Source organism: Drosophila nasuta, chromosome X (genome assembly GCF_023558535.2).
Source record: "Drosophila nasuta strain 15112-1781.00 chromosome X, ASM2355853v1, whole genome shotgun sequence".
Lineage (NCBI taxonomy): Eukaryota > Metazoa > Arthropoda > Insecta > Diptera > Drosophilidae > Drosophila > Drosophila nasuta.
In genome coordinates, this window is record NC_083459.1 from 19,569,644 (window position 1) to 19,584,346 (window position 14,703).

Below are 14,703 nucleotides of genomic sequence, written 5' to 3' on the forward strand. Positions count from 1 at the left end.
TCGAACTTGCTTTACAATTTCAACAATAGGAAGGCATTTTTATTCAATTTTTTGCTGTACATAAAGATAGAAACGTTTCTAAAATGTAATGAAAACATTCGTACGTTCTCTAATAATAGCTTCTAACCGTTTTTCCTCGTTTCTTTATCAACCAATAATATCCTACAATCATTAGTTAGTTCTACTCAAAATGGGAATTTTTCTTATTTGTATTCGTTATAAATATTCATCATATTTAATTACTTTCCCCTCTCTTTTGCGACAGACATTACATTGAGAAGAGCACGCTGAAGGACGATTTTGCGCCACCATCGCCGCCAACTTTCAACTGGGAGCAGATTCCCTCGGCCGACGGATCGCCCAACTATCGCATCAACTGGGTGCCCAACATTGACGGACGTTCCGGCTCCCATTTCTTCACCAAATACAGGTAAGTAAATTGCGATAGAATTGCAAATAATAGACGATAATTAAACGTATGATCTACAGAGTTCAGGGTGAATCCAAATGGCTAGAGGTGCAGGAGGAGACGGTCAAGGATTATCAGGAGCTGTCCACCTTGGAGCCCGATACAGTGTACGAGGTGCGTGTGACCTCGGTCGATGGCCACTATCAGACCGATAGTCCGGTCAAAATTATCGATACGAGCGACGCCGATGGACCGATAATGGTGCGCAACGAGAGTCTGGCGAATGCTGGATGGTTTATTGGCATGATGCTGGCCTTGGCCATCATCATTTTGTTGTTCATCATTCTGTGCATCATACGACGCAATCGTGGTGGCAAGTACGATGTGCACGATCGTGAGCTGGCCAATGGCAGGCGTGATTATCCCGATGATGGCGGCTTCCATGAGTACTCGCAACCGTAAGTGCTCTGATACTCATACTGATCGATAAACTGTAATCGATAACACGCATATTTTACTTTGTTGGATTTTACAGCTTAGATAATAAGAGCGCTGGTCGCCAATCGGTTAGTTCAGCGAATAAGCCTGGCGTGGAGAGTGACACCGATTCGATGGCCGAATACGGTGATGGCGATACAGGTAAGTTCGTTTGATCGATAAATGATCAGCAATATTATATGTATACGATACGATCGATTGTATATGTGTGTGTGTACAATGTCCATTCAGTGTCCCAAGTGTTTACCTACATAGCTCCCTCAATCCCAAACTCGAATCAACTTGCTCTCTTTTTCTGTTTTGTATATCGAATTGTTTTTGATTTGTTTTTGTCACACCTTTATTTATTTTTTGTTTTTGATCACGTGTAACGATAACGATCATGATGATAACGATAACGATAACGATGATGTTGATGTTGATGTTGGTACTGCAGCTGTTGCCACAGCTGCCGGCCACGCAGCCACCGCTGCCCGCAAAGTGGGCATCAAGCAGCCAGCGATGCCGTCACAGTCACAGTTACAGTCACAGTTACAGTCACAGTTACAATCGCAGTTACAGTCGCAGCCTCCTCAGTTGCAGCCATACGCGCAGCCTCCTCCTCAATTGCAGTACCACCCACAGCCTCCTCAATTGGAGTTCCACGCGCAGCCTCCTCAATTGCCGTTACAGTCGCCGCCACCCTACGACAACTCTATAAGCCAGCAACATCATGCAGCCTAGGCTCCTCTTTTCTTACAGTTGTTGCACACACACCAAACACACCCACACACCCACACATACACCCATTCACACATACACACATTATCAGTCAAAGGCGGTGGCGGTGGCGTCATCCTTCAAAACATTTCTCGACCCAGGTAGCCAATTTGTTTCGGCTCGTTCGTTTTATACTTTTTATATAATATTTTTTGCCATTTGCCGTTTGCATTTTATGTTCTGTTTCGCACACTTTTTGCTGGCGGCTGCTCTTCTCAACAAAAAACTATTTATATTTACATACATATATCAAATATGTTATCCAAACAAAGATATACCGTTATTTTTTGGCTGGCTTTTTGCGTCTCGCTTCGCTTAACCGTTACACCTAAGTTCCCTCCCTTGTTATCGCCATGCACGTCGTTTTTTTTTCTCTACATTTTTCGCGCTCATTTTTAAAGCCAAGCCTTATGCTTAAACAGCAGGCAGGATCTGAGAGGATCATCCATTGCATATTCGCACAGTGGCACAAGCATAACAAATATTGAAAACAATACATAGTTAAATTAATTAATGACTACAGGAATTTCTTTAAAAAGATTTCAAGTTATTTCTTAGTACTGCAAAAATAATCGTATAAAGAATATTATTATAGAACAGTTGTATTATTCCATTAATGCGTAATGTTTTCGTTAAAACAAGTTATTATTTCAAAATAAAACCTGATTCTAAAAGCAGTTTGATAATTCTGTATAGTCATATTTAGCAAAATACTATATTGTGAAAGTAGAGAACATTGTATAAGCATGGAAGTTATATAGTATTATATTGATAGCAAGTTTTATAAAGTAAATAATAGAAGAATAATTTAGCAAGAATAGAACATTGAATAAGTATAAAAGTTATACACGTATTATAAATTATGTAGATCAATTCCAAATTTGGCATTCATTTTATGAAGTAAATAATAAAAGAATAATTTATCGATAGTAGAACATTGAATTAAGTATAAAAGATATATTATGTAGATCAATTCCAAATTGAACATCTTTTTTTTTTTAATTTTAAGATGAATAATAAGTAAATAAAGTAACTAGGAATAATTTGCAAAGTAACTTCTCTGCTTAAGATCGCAATTTATGTTGCCTTGTCAGCTTTCAATACATTTTTGCATCCACACTAAATTTCATCAACATATTTGTAGACTTGTGACACTGTAAGGAGGCCCCCAAAATGGATGATTCTTATTTCTACATAGTATAGGCATAATACAATAATATTGTTTGCTTCTCATTGTATATGTTTTTGTTCCGAATTGGATCTGTTCAATTGTTAATTGTTTATTTGTTCCATTTGCGTTCGATAATTAATTTGTGTGTTACTTTTAATGTGTTTTTTTTTAATCAAATTATTTTGCACTACATTTTATTTACTTATTTGTATCATTATGTTTATTTTTTATTTTTCTTTTCTTTAATTCGTTATTTCTCGACTCTATAAATGAACACATGACACAACTTCAACAACAAATAAATAATAAATAAATACTAAATAAATAAAATAAATGAAATATAAACCGAATTAAACAAAATGCAGGCATGAACGAAGATGGTTCCTTTATTGGCCAATATGGACGCAAAGGACTTTGATTTAATTTGTAAGCAGCAACAAACAAACCGAACCGAGCCCCTCCAAACAGCAACAACAACAACAACAACTACACCAGAACAACAACAACAACTACAGCGCCCAAAATTCTAAATGAAAATCAAAGTTTTTCTTTAAGTTAATTTTTAGTGCGACGAGTTAAATTTCAATATGAAAGCGAAACATTTTTTTTTACATTTAATAACTAAAAACATAAGTAAAATAACAAAAATTAAAAAAACAAACAAACAACAACAACAACAAAAAAATACTGCCAAGCAAAATGAGAAAGAAGAAGAATCGATCAAGATAAACAACAACAACAACAACAACAACGATGCAGCAAAAAGGCTATTTAAATATGAAATGAAATGAAAACAAATACGAAAACAACACGAGGATCAAAAGCTGGCAAAGAAGCGGATGAAAATAAAAACGCGAAAAAAAGAAGAAGAATTCCCCCTCAACCCCGCATTACACACGTCCCCCCGCTCCAAGAATCTCCTTAATCGTAAAGCAGCTGCGTGTTTTGTTTTGCTCGCTCGCTCCCTCTGTCTGTCCCTCTCTATCCGTCTCTCTTACACACATACACGCTTGTTTTTGCTCTCTACAAATTACCGAGCTGCTCTCTGTCTCTCTCTCCCTTTCTCTTTATAAATTTCTTTCCCTCCCGTCACACTCTTTGTAATATGTAATGCATACATATATATTTTATAAGTCTTAATTTAATAATTTTTTGTTTAAAAAACGTAATGTAAATTCTCCGTTTTTAGCTCCCTCCTTTGTCAACAACAAAACAAAACAAAACAAAAACAAAGAAGAAAAAAAAACATATGCTATTTAGTTTTGTTTCATAATTTTAATTTTTGTGTACTATGTATTTAAATGAAATGTGTTTTTTATTTGACTACTTCTACTTTTATTTTAGAATTGTTTTTTATTATTTTGATTATTTTCAAAACAACTCGTTTGGACAGTGAAATCGTAAAAGAAAGTTGTAAACTGTAATTTGTAATCGGTTTTCTATTCTAGAACCACACTAAAAACAAGAAATGCAAAAAAAAAGAAAGAAACAAAACACAGCGAATACATATTATGTTTATTTTTTTTTTGTGAGTAGTAGAGCTATTTAATATTAAACAAACAAAAAAAAACTATATGAAAATAATACATTTTTATATACCTTATATTAGAGGAAAAACCAACAACAAACAAAATAAAGAAAATGTGAACAATAAAATGTAAAGTGTAAATTTTAGATACTTTTTTTATTTTTCGAATTTATAGCTTGGGGTTCAATTTGAAAATTATTCAATTTTGTCTGCTTAAAATAAAAAATCCTTTAAGAAATTGAATAGAAAATGCTACAAATATATAAAAATAATATTTCAAAACAAACAAATTGAGATTTTGCATAAATTATAAGTTTTTTTTGCAAATAAAGCTTTGATAAAATAAAGCATTAAAAACAAAACTTGAATCAAATGAAAGGGAAAAAATGATAATCAAAAACTATATCTTATACCTTAGTATAGTATATTTGGTATAGTATATTTTCTGAGCATGAGTATTTTAAAAGTACTAAATGTATTTTCTTCATTTCATATAAGGAAAGAACTATCTGAACACTATGAATTAGAAAAAATTCTAAAATTTTGAGTTCTATTCTAATTTCTATTATATTTATTTATCTATTAGTTAATCGCTTCGGCTAGCCGAAGATTGTTTTTTGTTTTAGCAAACTGCTCCAATCCAGTACGTGTCTTATCTTAAGGTAATAATCCATGAAGCATGCAAATTGTGTTGCATTATCTCTCTATCTGTAATATCTAGTAGTCTATTAGCAACCCTATGTAGTTTGTAGTTCTCCAACGCTCCCACAAAAAAATAAAACTCCTCAACAACAAAACTAACCTCGAAATAATCAGAAAATAAACGGATGCGAAAATTAAAAAAACAACTGCTAACAAATGGTGAAAATGCAAAAACTAAAAAGAACAATTTGAATAACAAGAAATCGAAATCGTGAACTAACTACAAAACACACACAAATTGAACTGGTGTTGGTTATAGCTAACACAAACACACTGACAAACACTTATCATCTCATATTTGAATTGAAAATTATAGTTGGAGAATTGAACTAACATTTAGTTTCCATTCTGATACAGGTCAGTTCACTGAGGATGGATCGTTCATTGGGCAATATGTGCCCGGCAAGCTGCAGCCACCGGTTAGTCCCCAGCCTCTGAACAACACTGCGGCAGCACATCAGCAACCACAGCAGCAGCAACCGCAACAGCAGCAGCAGCAACCAGCTGGCGGACCTCAAGGAGCAGCAGCAGCTGGAGAAGGAGCTGGAGCGGCGAACTCAACAGCCGCCGTTGCCACCTATGTGTAGAGGGCGCAAGATTTGCAAGATTTCGAGAAAAAAAAAATTAAGGAAAACTGCGCGAAGTTTATTAACTAAATCTCTGTGTGTGTGTGTGTCTGTGAGCGTGAGTGTGTGAGTGAGGAAAACAAAACTGCTTTAAGTGTCTGCAAAAAGAAAAGTATACAAAAAAAAAAAAAAAAAGAAAAAAATTGTAAGAAAACTCGCATGAATTTAATGCATTTAGTTTAGCTTCTTTTGCTTACGTGTATAAATATTTAGTAAACAACATAAACATAAAACATAAAAAAGAAAATGCAGCCTTTTTGACGTAAACAATTAACCAAACATTTTTTTCGCTGTAAGCAAATCGAATTGAGCGTTGACAAAATATCGTTGCAAAGTTACAAACAAAATTATTCGAACGCGTTTCACAATCGAGATTGGAAAGTGAAATTGAAATTGAGAACACGCCTTCTGCGTACTAAATGTATGTGTGTGTGTGTTTTTTTTTTCTTTATTTAGGTGTTTCGATTTGTTACCGCACACATTTGGAAAAGATCTAAGAATAATTATTATTATTATTATTATAATTATTATTGTAGTGTATTCTTAGTCGTCGTATATACAGATGTGCATTTGCAATTTGCTGTTCCAGTGTGGCCAGAGCTCGTCTATTTAGCTTTCACACTCAACCAAAAGAAAAATATCTTATGAATTGTGAACTGTATTTTTTGCCTAAAAAAACCAACAAACTTGGATGAAGAAATTTCTAAATAAATTCCTCAGTCTACGAATTGTAATTGCAAATAATAATTGTAAATCAAAAGTATTCCAATTGAATACTTTTTCAATTCAGTAATATAAAATTTGTAGAGTAAAGTTTGATAAAGTTGGTCAACTATCGCCGCAAACTATTTAATTTTTGTGAATTTACAACATGACAACATGTGTTCATATTAAAAAAAAACAAATAAAACAAGAAACTAAATAGCCAAGTAATCGACACACACAAATTTATAATCTTCTTCAGCTTAAATGCGTCTGTACAAAGCGATTATTCTAAAGCAAAAACTAAAGCAAAAACAAAAAACAGAAACTTTACATAGACTTTGTGCAAGTAATGCTTGAATATTACAATTAAAAACTAATATACAAATGAAATAAGAAATAAATAATGAATTGAGTTCGATTGATGCTTTTTCGTATGTACGTACTAATTAGATTGTATAAGTTATTCATTTTTGTAAAACGTCCATAGCATAATTAAATTGTGTAATATTTAAAAACCGACAGAAACCACACACACACACACACACTCACACAATGGTTTTATCTGTGTTTGTGTGTGTGTGTGTGTATAACTATAACTAATACCAACTATTTGCAATGATTTTGTCATACATCATTTGTCCACTAATTATTTAAGTAAAACAATTAGTTAATTCAAATTTACAAAGCGTCTGGATTTTTGGCAATATCTTAATCTTCTCATCACAACAAATGAATTTCTCTGCTCAGACATTTTAGTATATTTTTATACTGTGTCTGAAAGTTAAAGTGCAGTATAAATATGTCAGACATTACAGTATATTTTTATACTGTGTCTGAAAGTTTATGTGCAGTATAAATACATCAGACATTTTAGTATATTTTTATACTGTGTTTGAAAGTTGATGAGCAGTATAAATATGTCAGACATAGTATATTTTTATACTGTATCTGAAAGTTAATGTGCAGTATAAATATGTCAGACATTATAGTATATTTTTATACTGTGTCTGAAAGTTAATGTGCAGTATAAATATGTCAGACATTTTAGTATATTTTTATACTGTGTCTGAAAGTTGATGTGCAGTATAAATATGTCAGACATTATAGTATATTTTTATACTGTGTCTGAAAGTTAATGTGCAGTATAAATATGTCAGACATTTTAGTATATTTTTATACTGTGTCTGAAAGTTGGTGGGCAAAAATCAGTCGAGAAAAAAACGATTTAACTGCCATTCGTTTAGGACTGTGTTTTTTTTTACTTGGGCTTTGCAATTCCTATATAAAAAGTAACTCGCAATAAACTGAAATTTTTGTGAATTTGAGAAAGCCTAAAACCAATTTATTTCATTTCCTTCATCATTTGTGCTATGCGAAAACGTCTTAATTATAATTATAAGTTTATCGAATTACAATTAGGCGGAATATATATAAATAAAAACCAAACCAAAAATATATATATATATATATATGCTTGATCAGCAATAATTACCAGCAAATTTTTGTAAACAGTTCTGTTTAATTTTTTTCTATTAATTAGTATAAAGAACGATTAAAAACTTTTCCAATAAATAAAAGGTATAAACCTCAATAAAAACAAAACAACAAAACCCAAAACAGTTTCTTATACATTTTTGAAAACTTGTAACAAATTACAAAATCAAAGGGGAAAAACACAAATATTTATATTAAAATATTAAAAAAAAAACAATGTATATTTTTTAAGTGTACAAATTAGCGTGTGCATTACACAAAACAATAATAATAAAAAAGAAAATCAGTAATATTAAAAACTAAAAAGAAAATAATGATACAACTCGTAATAGAAGCTATAACAAACTATAACGAATCCCAGTCGAGTTTATTTGCTCTGCTTAATATCATGAAAAAAAGAAAGAAAAAAAAAATAGAAGATTTGCTTCATTTGCTATGATTCTAAATGGTAACGAGTTTAATTATGTGGCTAAAAGCTTACTACACTTATTTTTGGTCTTTATAAACATTACAGGGTTGCTTAGACAAATTTTTGCATTAGATTAAAGCATAATGAAATGAGAAATGAAAAAGGGAAAGAAATGTATGTAATTGATGATTTGTATTAGGAAACAGCAAACAGGATTTTGTTGTTATTTCAATTAGCTATTTAACAAACTATATATACTATGTATGAACCCAGCTTGAAGCCCTCCCCCCCCACACCACAAACCCCTCTTTGTAAAATCAAAATACATTACATAATAAAACAGACCAAATAATTATCCAAAAAAAAACGAAACCCACAAAACAATTCATAACACCTGCAACACCACGCATATCCCAACGATTGAGATGAGGATGATAATGATGATTAAACGAGAGTATGAAATTGAGAATGATGAAGAACATTGCAGGCGACAAAATTGAGATAAATTGTTGGCACATATAAGGATAACAAAAAAAACTGATTACTTAAAACAAACACATGCCACTTGCATAAATACACTTATATATATATATACATATATATAGTAAAGTATATATACACGTATACATATACAATATATCTAAATATATATTTACATGTATAGCGGACAACGATCTAAAGAGGTTCATGAGAAAAGCGATATATACACACACACTTACATACATAAAACATATATAGAGAGATGTATAAGATTTTGCATAGATATTGTGATTTCTGAAACAAAGAACAAAATGGGAAGACGACAACAAATAGTCAATAATTAATCGAAAAAGGGTCACAGAAATTTCCTCTTCGTTTCTTTTTTTTTTTTTTTGTTTTCTTTTTGTAAGTGTGCTCATCTAATATGAAGAACACACAATATATATATATTAGCTGTCGATTATCGGTAGAACCGATTCTACAATTTGCTCTTTCTAAAATTCAAAATTCCAGCTTGCAACGTTTCGAATTTCGAAACAGAAATGATTGCATACTTTTAGGCCCTCTTGAAATGCAATGGAATGAAACACAAATTGGGTATTGCGCTCAATTGTGTACCAACTGCCTTTGAAGTTTTGGAAAGATCAAACAAATGAAGAAATATAAATAAATAAAAACAAAAACAAACCGCACTGCCTGTCGGGTTCTATTTACATGTGTGTACGCGTCTGCTTGCAGGAAACGGTTAAAATTTGCAACAACAAAAAAAAAAATGAATAGATTACACGAAATGTCAAAACCTATATTCAATTTATGATGTACTTAGGAAGGAAGCCAATGTATTTTCAAAGCAGATGGGGAAAATTGATTTGCACAATACTGTGATTCCTAAAAACACAAAACAAATAACAACAACAACAAATATTACAATTACTAACGATATATCTACATCTACTGTATGTCCTTATATGATTAATATTGATATACTTGTGACCCGTAAATTGATGTGTTTGTATAGTTTTTCTCCACACTACATATTTGACACATTTTACAATTTGCAATTAACAAAACAATAAATAATGTACTTATGCAGAAACAAATATGTATGCCCAATTATCCAAGATTATCGACAATTTTCTTAAACAATTAACTAACCAAATGGCCTAAACAAATAAAAAAAAAAAACAAAAAAAAAATGCAAGAAATACCAAGAATACTTTTTAAAACTGAGTTTTTAGCGAATCAACATTATCTTAAGTAACAAATTCATATACAATTGTACAACAGCAACAAGAGGAATATTTGCAGCGAAATAAATAAAACACAAGCAAAGCATAAATGATGTTTGCTTATGTAAACAAACAAGGATGAAAGAAGTATGAAACAAATAAAACCAATAACAATTGTATGCTGTATAACTATGAAGAAATGCAAATAAACTAATGAAAATTGTATCAAAAATAACTGCTGATTTTTATTTTATTATCTTTAGCTGAAAGATCATTTAAATTTCATTTTGAAAATTAAAGCACAAATAAAATTTTCCCTCTCAACGCAAATCAGTTCCGCCTTGGAGCCGAAAAGAACGACTTTTTGGGAACTAGCGCAAGTACAGCACAGCAGAGTGTGACCCTATGTTTTCAACACATACTCTCTGCAGTAGGGCAGTATATTTTTTGGGAGAATGCAACTTGCGGTCACACTTAGCGACAGCACAATATTTATTTGCCCCAAACTTGTATTTCATTTGTAAGCTGTTGCATTTACATTGTTTTTTATTAGTGTTTTTATATATTGCTCGGCACAATGGCACTCGCCATTGCAAAACCGCAACAGTCCTTCATAGAGACGATTGTTGGAGTGCCGCCGCCGCTGAAAAAGTTGCGACTACAAGCGACAGCGGCGCCGGTGAGCAAACCGAAGGTAAAAGTGGAAAAGAAGCTGCAAATCTTGTCGTTGCTCGATGCGTATTTACCCGCCAACAACAGCAGTGGAGGTGCAAGTAGTAGCAACACAACAACAACGACAGCCGCAGCTGCAGCAGTTGGCAACACAATCAGCGGCGCAAGCAGCAGCAGCAGCGCAATTGCAGCTGGCGGCGTCGCACCACAACAAACACAAGCAGGAGCCTCGTGTCAAACGAAGGAGCTGCTTGAACTGCTGGTGAAGATCACCGATGAGATCTCCTACGACAATGTGCAAATAGCCGAGCTGAAGGAGTCGGCGGCCAAAATCTATCAGCTCTATCAGTTACAGGAACGCGACAGCGACACTTCGGTGCGTGTCAAGTTGCTGGAACTGTTTGCCGGCCTGGGCTGCGAGTGCAGCACTGAGGAGGGCATCATTCTGATCATCGATTACTTCATCTATCTGCTGCGCAAAGAGACCTCCCAAAAGGTGCTGGCCCAGGGCATGATGTGTCTGTATCGCATTGGGCAACAGCGCCGCCAACTCGTGCCGCTTGCCTACAACACACAGGTGGCACACTTGGCCAAGGAGCAGCTGCGCAGCGGATCGACGCACACACAAAAGAATGCCATGCTAGTGATTGGACGCTTTGCCACCTGCCACGAAAGTGAACGGCAATATGTGTGGAAGCTGGCGTTCTACATTGATTCACAGGATTCGGGTGTGCGTGCCCAGGCTTTGCATGCGCTGCTAACGCTTGGGGAACGTGGCGCCCACTTGCCACCCGTGCTGTACAAACGTGCCGTCGAGGCCATGAAGGATGACTACGAATGTGTGCGCAAGGAGGCGTTGCGTCTGGTCCACATGCTGGGCAATCGGCATCCCGACTATTGCATCAATCTGGAGCGGCAGCCAGAGGATATACGCATGATTGATGCGGCCTTCAGCAAAGTGTGCGAAGCCCTTTGTGATCTCTCGCTGCAATTGCGCGTCCTGGCCGCCGAGCTGTTGGGCAGCATGACGCACGTGAGCAGCGAGTTTCTGCATCAGACACTCGACAAGAAGCTGATGAGCAATTTGCGACGCAAACGCAATGCACACGAACGTGGAGCCCGCCTTGTGACAAGCGGCGAATGGTCGTCGGGCAAACGTTGGGCAGACGATGCGCCGCAGGAGCATTTGGATGCACGCACCATTTCGTTGATAGCGAGCGGTGCTTGTGGCGCTCTCATACACGGCCTGGAGGATGAGTTCTTGGAGGTGCGCACAGCCGCCGTCGGTTCCATGTGTAAGCTGGCAATGTCACGACCCGAATTCGCTGTCACCAGCCTCGATTTTCTGGTCGATATGTTCAACGATGAAATTGAGGATGTGCGTCTGAAGGCCATTTACAGCTTGACAGCGATTGCTCGGCATATTGTGCTGCGCGAGGATCAGCTGGAGATCATGTTGGGCTCACTGGAGGATTATTCGGTGGATGTCCGCGAAGGTTTGCATCTGATGCTTGGCGCTTGTCGCGTCTCCACACAAACGTGTCTGCTGATGGTCGTGCAGAAGCTGCTCGATGTGTTGGCCAAGTATCCACAAGATCGACATTCCACATACGCTTGCATGCGCAAGATTGGCCAGAAGCATCCGCATCTTGTGATGGCACTAACTGGACATTTGCTCTATGTGCATCCGTTCTTCGAGACACCGGAACGCGATGTCGAGGATCCCGCATATTTGTGTGTGCTCATTCTCGTCTTCAATGCCGCCGAGCATCTGGTGCCCATCATCAGTTTGCTGCCAACGGCAACGCATCGGCATTATGCCTATTTGAGGGACTCGATGCCCAAGCTGGTGCCGCAGCTGCCCATCGAGGGTGCGTCGTCGTCGTCGAACAGCAAATGCATCGATGATGCGCTCCAGGCTGCGGGCAGTTCGGCGGAATATCTGCAAATGATTCTCAATCACATCGGTGAGATCTACACGATGACTGACGATCGGGTCGAGCTGCTCAAGACGGCGCAATCCAATCTGCAGGTGAGTGGAAGGAAGAGACAGAAAAAGCAACAAGCTGCAGCTCGCTCTTAGTGGGGTTATTATTTTAGCATCTAATACTCACTTACCGGCCACACTTTTAGTATCATATTTAACTTAGCGGCATACGCAAACAAAGAAAGTTTACTAAATTTTTGCTAATTCTCCACATTTTCGCTTTACTACTTTATTTTTGAGTTCCAACTGATGCCGTTAAGTGATATAAGAATTTAATGCATTTTTAAGTTAAATGTCTAGGTTGTTGTGTTAAGGAAGCTGAGGCAGTTAACTGAAAGTACAGAGATTTTCTTTTGGAAGATCGACATTTTCTACAAATGGTATTACAATGTATAAATAGTGGGGAAAACTATGAATGCTTTAAATTGTGGGATTCTTAACTTGGACAATACGTCCATTACTCGCTTAAGGGCCACACTTTTAGTACCATATTTAACTTTGCGGCACACACAAAAAAATATACTGGTTGTTGTCTAATTCCTGTTAATAGATTAGACATGTTTGTATTATTACTGAGCCTGATGAAATTTTTGCATTGATCAATCCCAATTGATTCATCAAACACTTGTGAAATACACAAATTTCTCAAAAGTTGTATAATAAAAAGTGATGCTTAATTTTAATTACAAGTTAAATGCAAATAAGTGATTAAATTACAATTGAATCAAATGACATTTTTTGTGTGATGTGTTGCAGCGCTTGGGCGCCATCGACTCGGACATGTATGGACCATCGAATTTCCTGGAGACCTTCCTCTCGGCCCAAATCCAAATCGAGCAAATGCAGCGCTGCGCCAGCACCCAACGCAGTCGTGTGCCGCTCAAGGAATCGCTGGCCGAGCTCATACGCAACTGCCTCAAGTTGCAGCACACATTCTCGGGCCTCAACTACGGCGACATTCTGCAGGTGAAGCAGCTGCGATTGCGCGCCAGCGCTCTGCATCTGGTGCTCGTGGTGCGTGACAGATCACAGAGTGCGTTGGGTCCGTGTCAGATGCTGTTGCAGACCGCCGGCGATATCAGTGCGTTTATGCGCACCCGCAGCACGAGCAGCTCGTTTGCCGAGAAGGCGCCGGAGCCGTCACTGGATGACGATGGCGGCAAGCCGAAACTGAAGCCAGGACAAGATGAACCCGACAGTTTTACACGTACGTTGCTCTCCAAATTGGATGCGATTGCGGACCCAAAGCCGGGACGCGTGTTTCGCGAGATATTGCCGCTGGTGCAGCATGCAACGCCGCTGTCGCTGCCGCCGGCCAATGAGAAGATCCGGCGATGCATGGCCAACATTTTGGAGCCGTGCCCGTTGCAGTCGCAGGACAATGTGATCAAGGTGACGGCGGGTTTAATCGCTGCTGTGCCGTTTGTGGCCGAAATAGACAATCTGCTGGAATCACAAAAGGCGGATATGCGCATCAAGATCAAATATCCCGACCAACACATGCACACCGTGGTACCGAAGATGACCGACTTCAAACCAATCATGACGGAGCAGGGCGAGCACGAAACGAATGTAAGATTGCGCACAACGATCCTGCTCTCGCACAGTGTCTGGACGGAGGCATCGCTGGTGGAGATTCAGCTGTGTTTGGCCGTCCGACCAGGCAGCGAACTGGAGCTTTGCAAGCCCGCCAAAGTATTGTTTGCCCCCAAGCCAGTAAGGCGGGGAATTTAACTAGCTGCTTCTGTTGATGGTGATGCTAGGGCGCAGAAGGCTGGTGGTCTATTGACAAAGTGTACAATGTTAATTACACACAAGGAAATCAACTATAAAATTGTATCATATTTTATTACGTATGTTTACATCTTACAGAATTATTAAAAATGTTGATTATTCGAATTCAGATGCCGATATCGATTTATATAATGTATCGATTTATTTCTCTTTACATGAAGTGCTCATACGTACGATTATCGATTTATCTTTACGTTTGATTGGATTACAAACAATAATACGTTTTTTGCTATTCTGATA

General features: G+C 36.9%; 2 protein-coding genes across 5 annotated transcripts in view; both read left to right on the plus strand.

Annotated features, from left to right (window-relative positions):
• LOC132797345 (neuroglian) overlaps positions 1 to 6,606 on the plus strand; it is a 50,993-nt gene extending 44,387 nt beyond the window's left edge. For 2 of the 4 annotated variants that reach the window (XR_009633652.1, XR_009633651.1), the window contains exons 5-9: positions 266 to 430; positions 490 to 867; positions 945 to 1,048; positions 1,344 to 1,767; positions 3,203 to 3,276. Coding sequence is in view for 2 of the 4 variants with exons in the window: in XM_060809065.1 (XP_060665048.1) it covers positions 266 to 430; positions 490 to 867; positions 945 to 1,048; positions 5,425 to 5,654 (877 nt within the window). In the remaining 2 variants the exon portion in view is untranslated. Of the gene's footprint in view, positions 1 to 265; positions 431 to 489; positions 868 to 944; positions 1,049 to 1,343; positions 1,768 to 3,202; positions 4,512 to 5,424 lie in introns of those variants that run through there. The other 2 variants (XM_060809065.1, XM_060809066.1) reach the window with 2 other exon arrangements.
• Positions 6,607 to 10,487: 3,881 nt separating this feature from the next.
• Positions 10,488 to 14,568, plus strand: LOC132796920 (integrator complex subunit 4). The gene is made up of 2 exons (XM_060808279.1): positions 10,488 to 12,714; positions 13,426 to 14,568. Exons 1-2 carry the CDS (start codon positions 10,588 to 10,590, stop codon positions 14,401 to 14,403), a joined length of 3,105 nt encoding a protein of 1,034 aa, XP_060664262.1. The 5' UTR covers positions 10,488 to 10,587; the 3' UTR covers positions 14,404 to 14,568.
• Positions 14,569 to 14,703: the final 135 nt, after the last annotated feature.

Excerpts from the sequence above, each read along its gene's own strand:
- LOC132796920 (XM_060808279.1), top strand. The coding sequence starts at position 10,588 with ATGGCACTCGCCATTGCAAAACCGCAACAGTCCTTCATAGAGACGATT. Across the intron at positions 12,715-13,425 it reads CGGCGCAATCCAATCTGCAG|CGCTTGGGCGCCATCGACTC; the intron begins GTGAGTGGAAGG and ends GATGTGTTGCAG.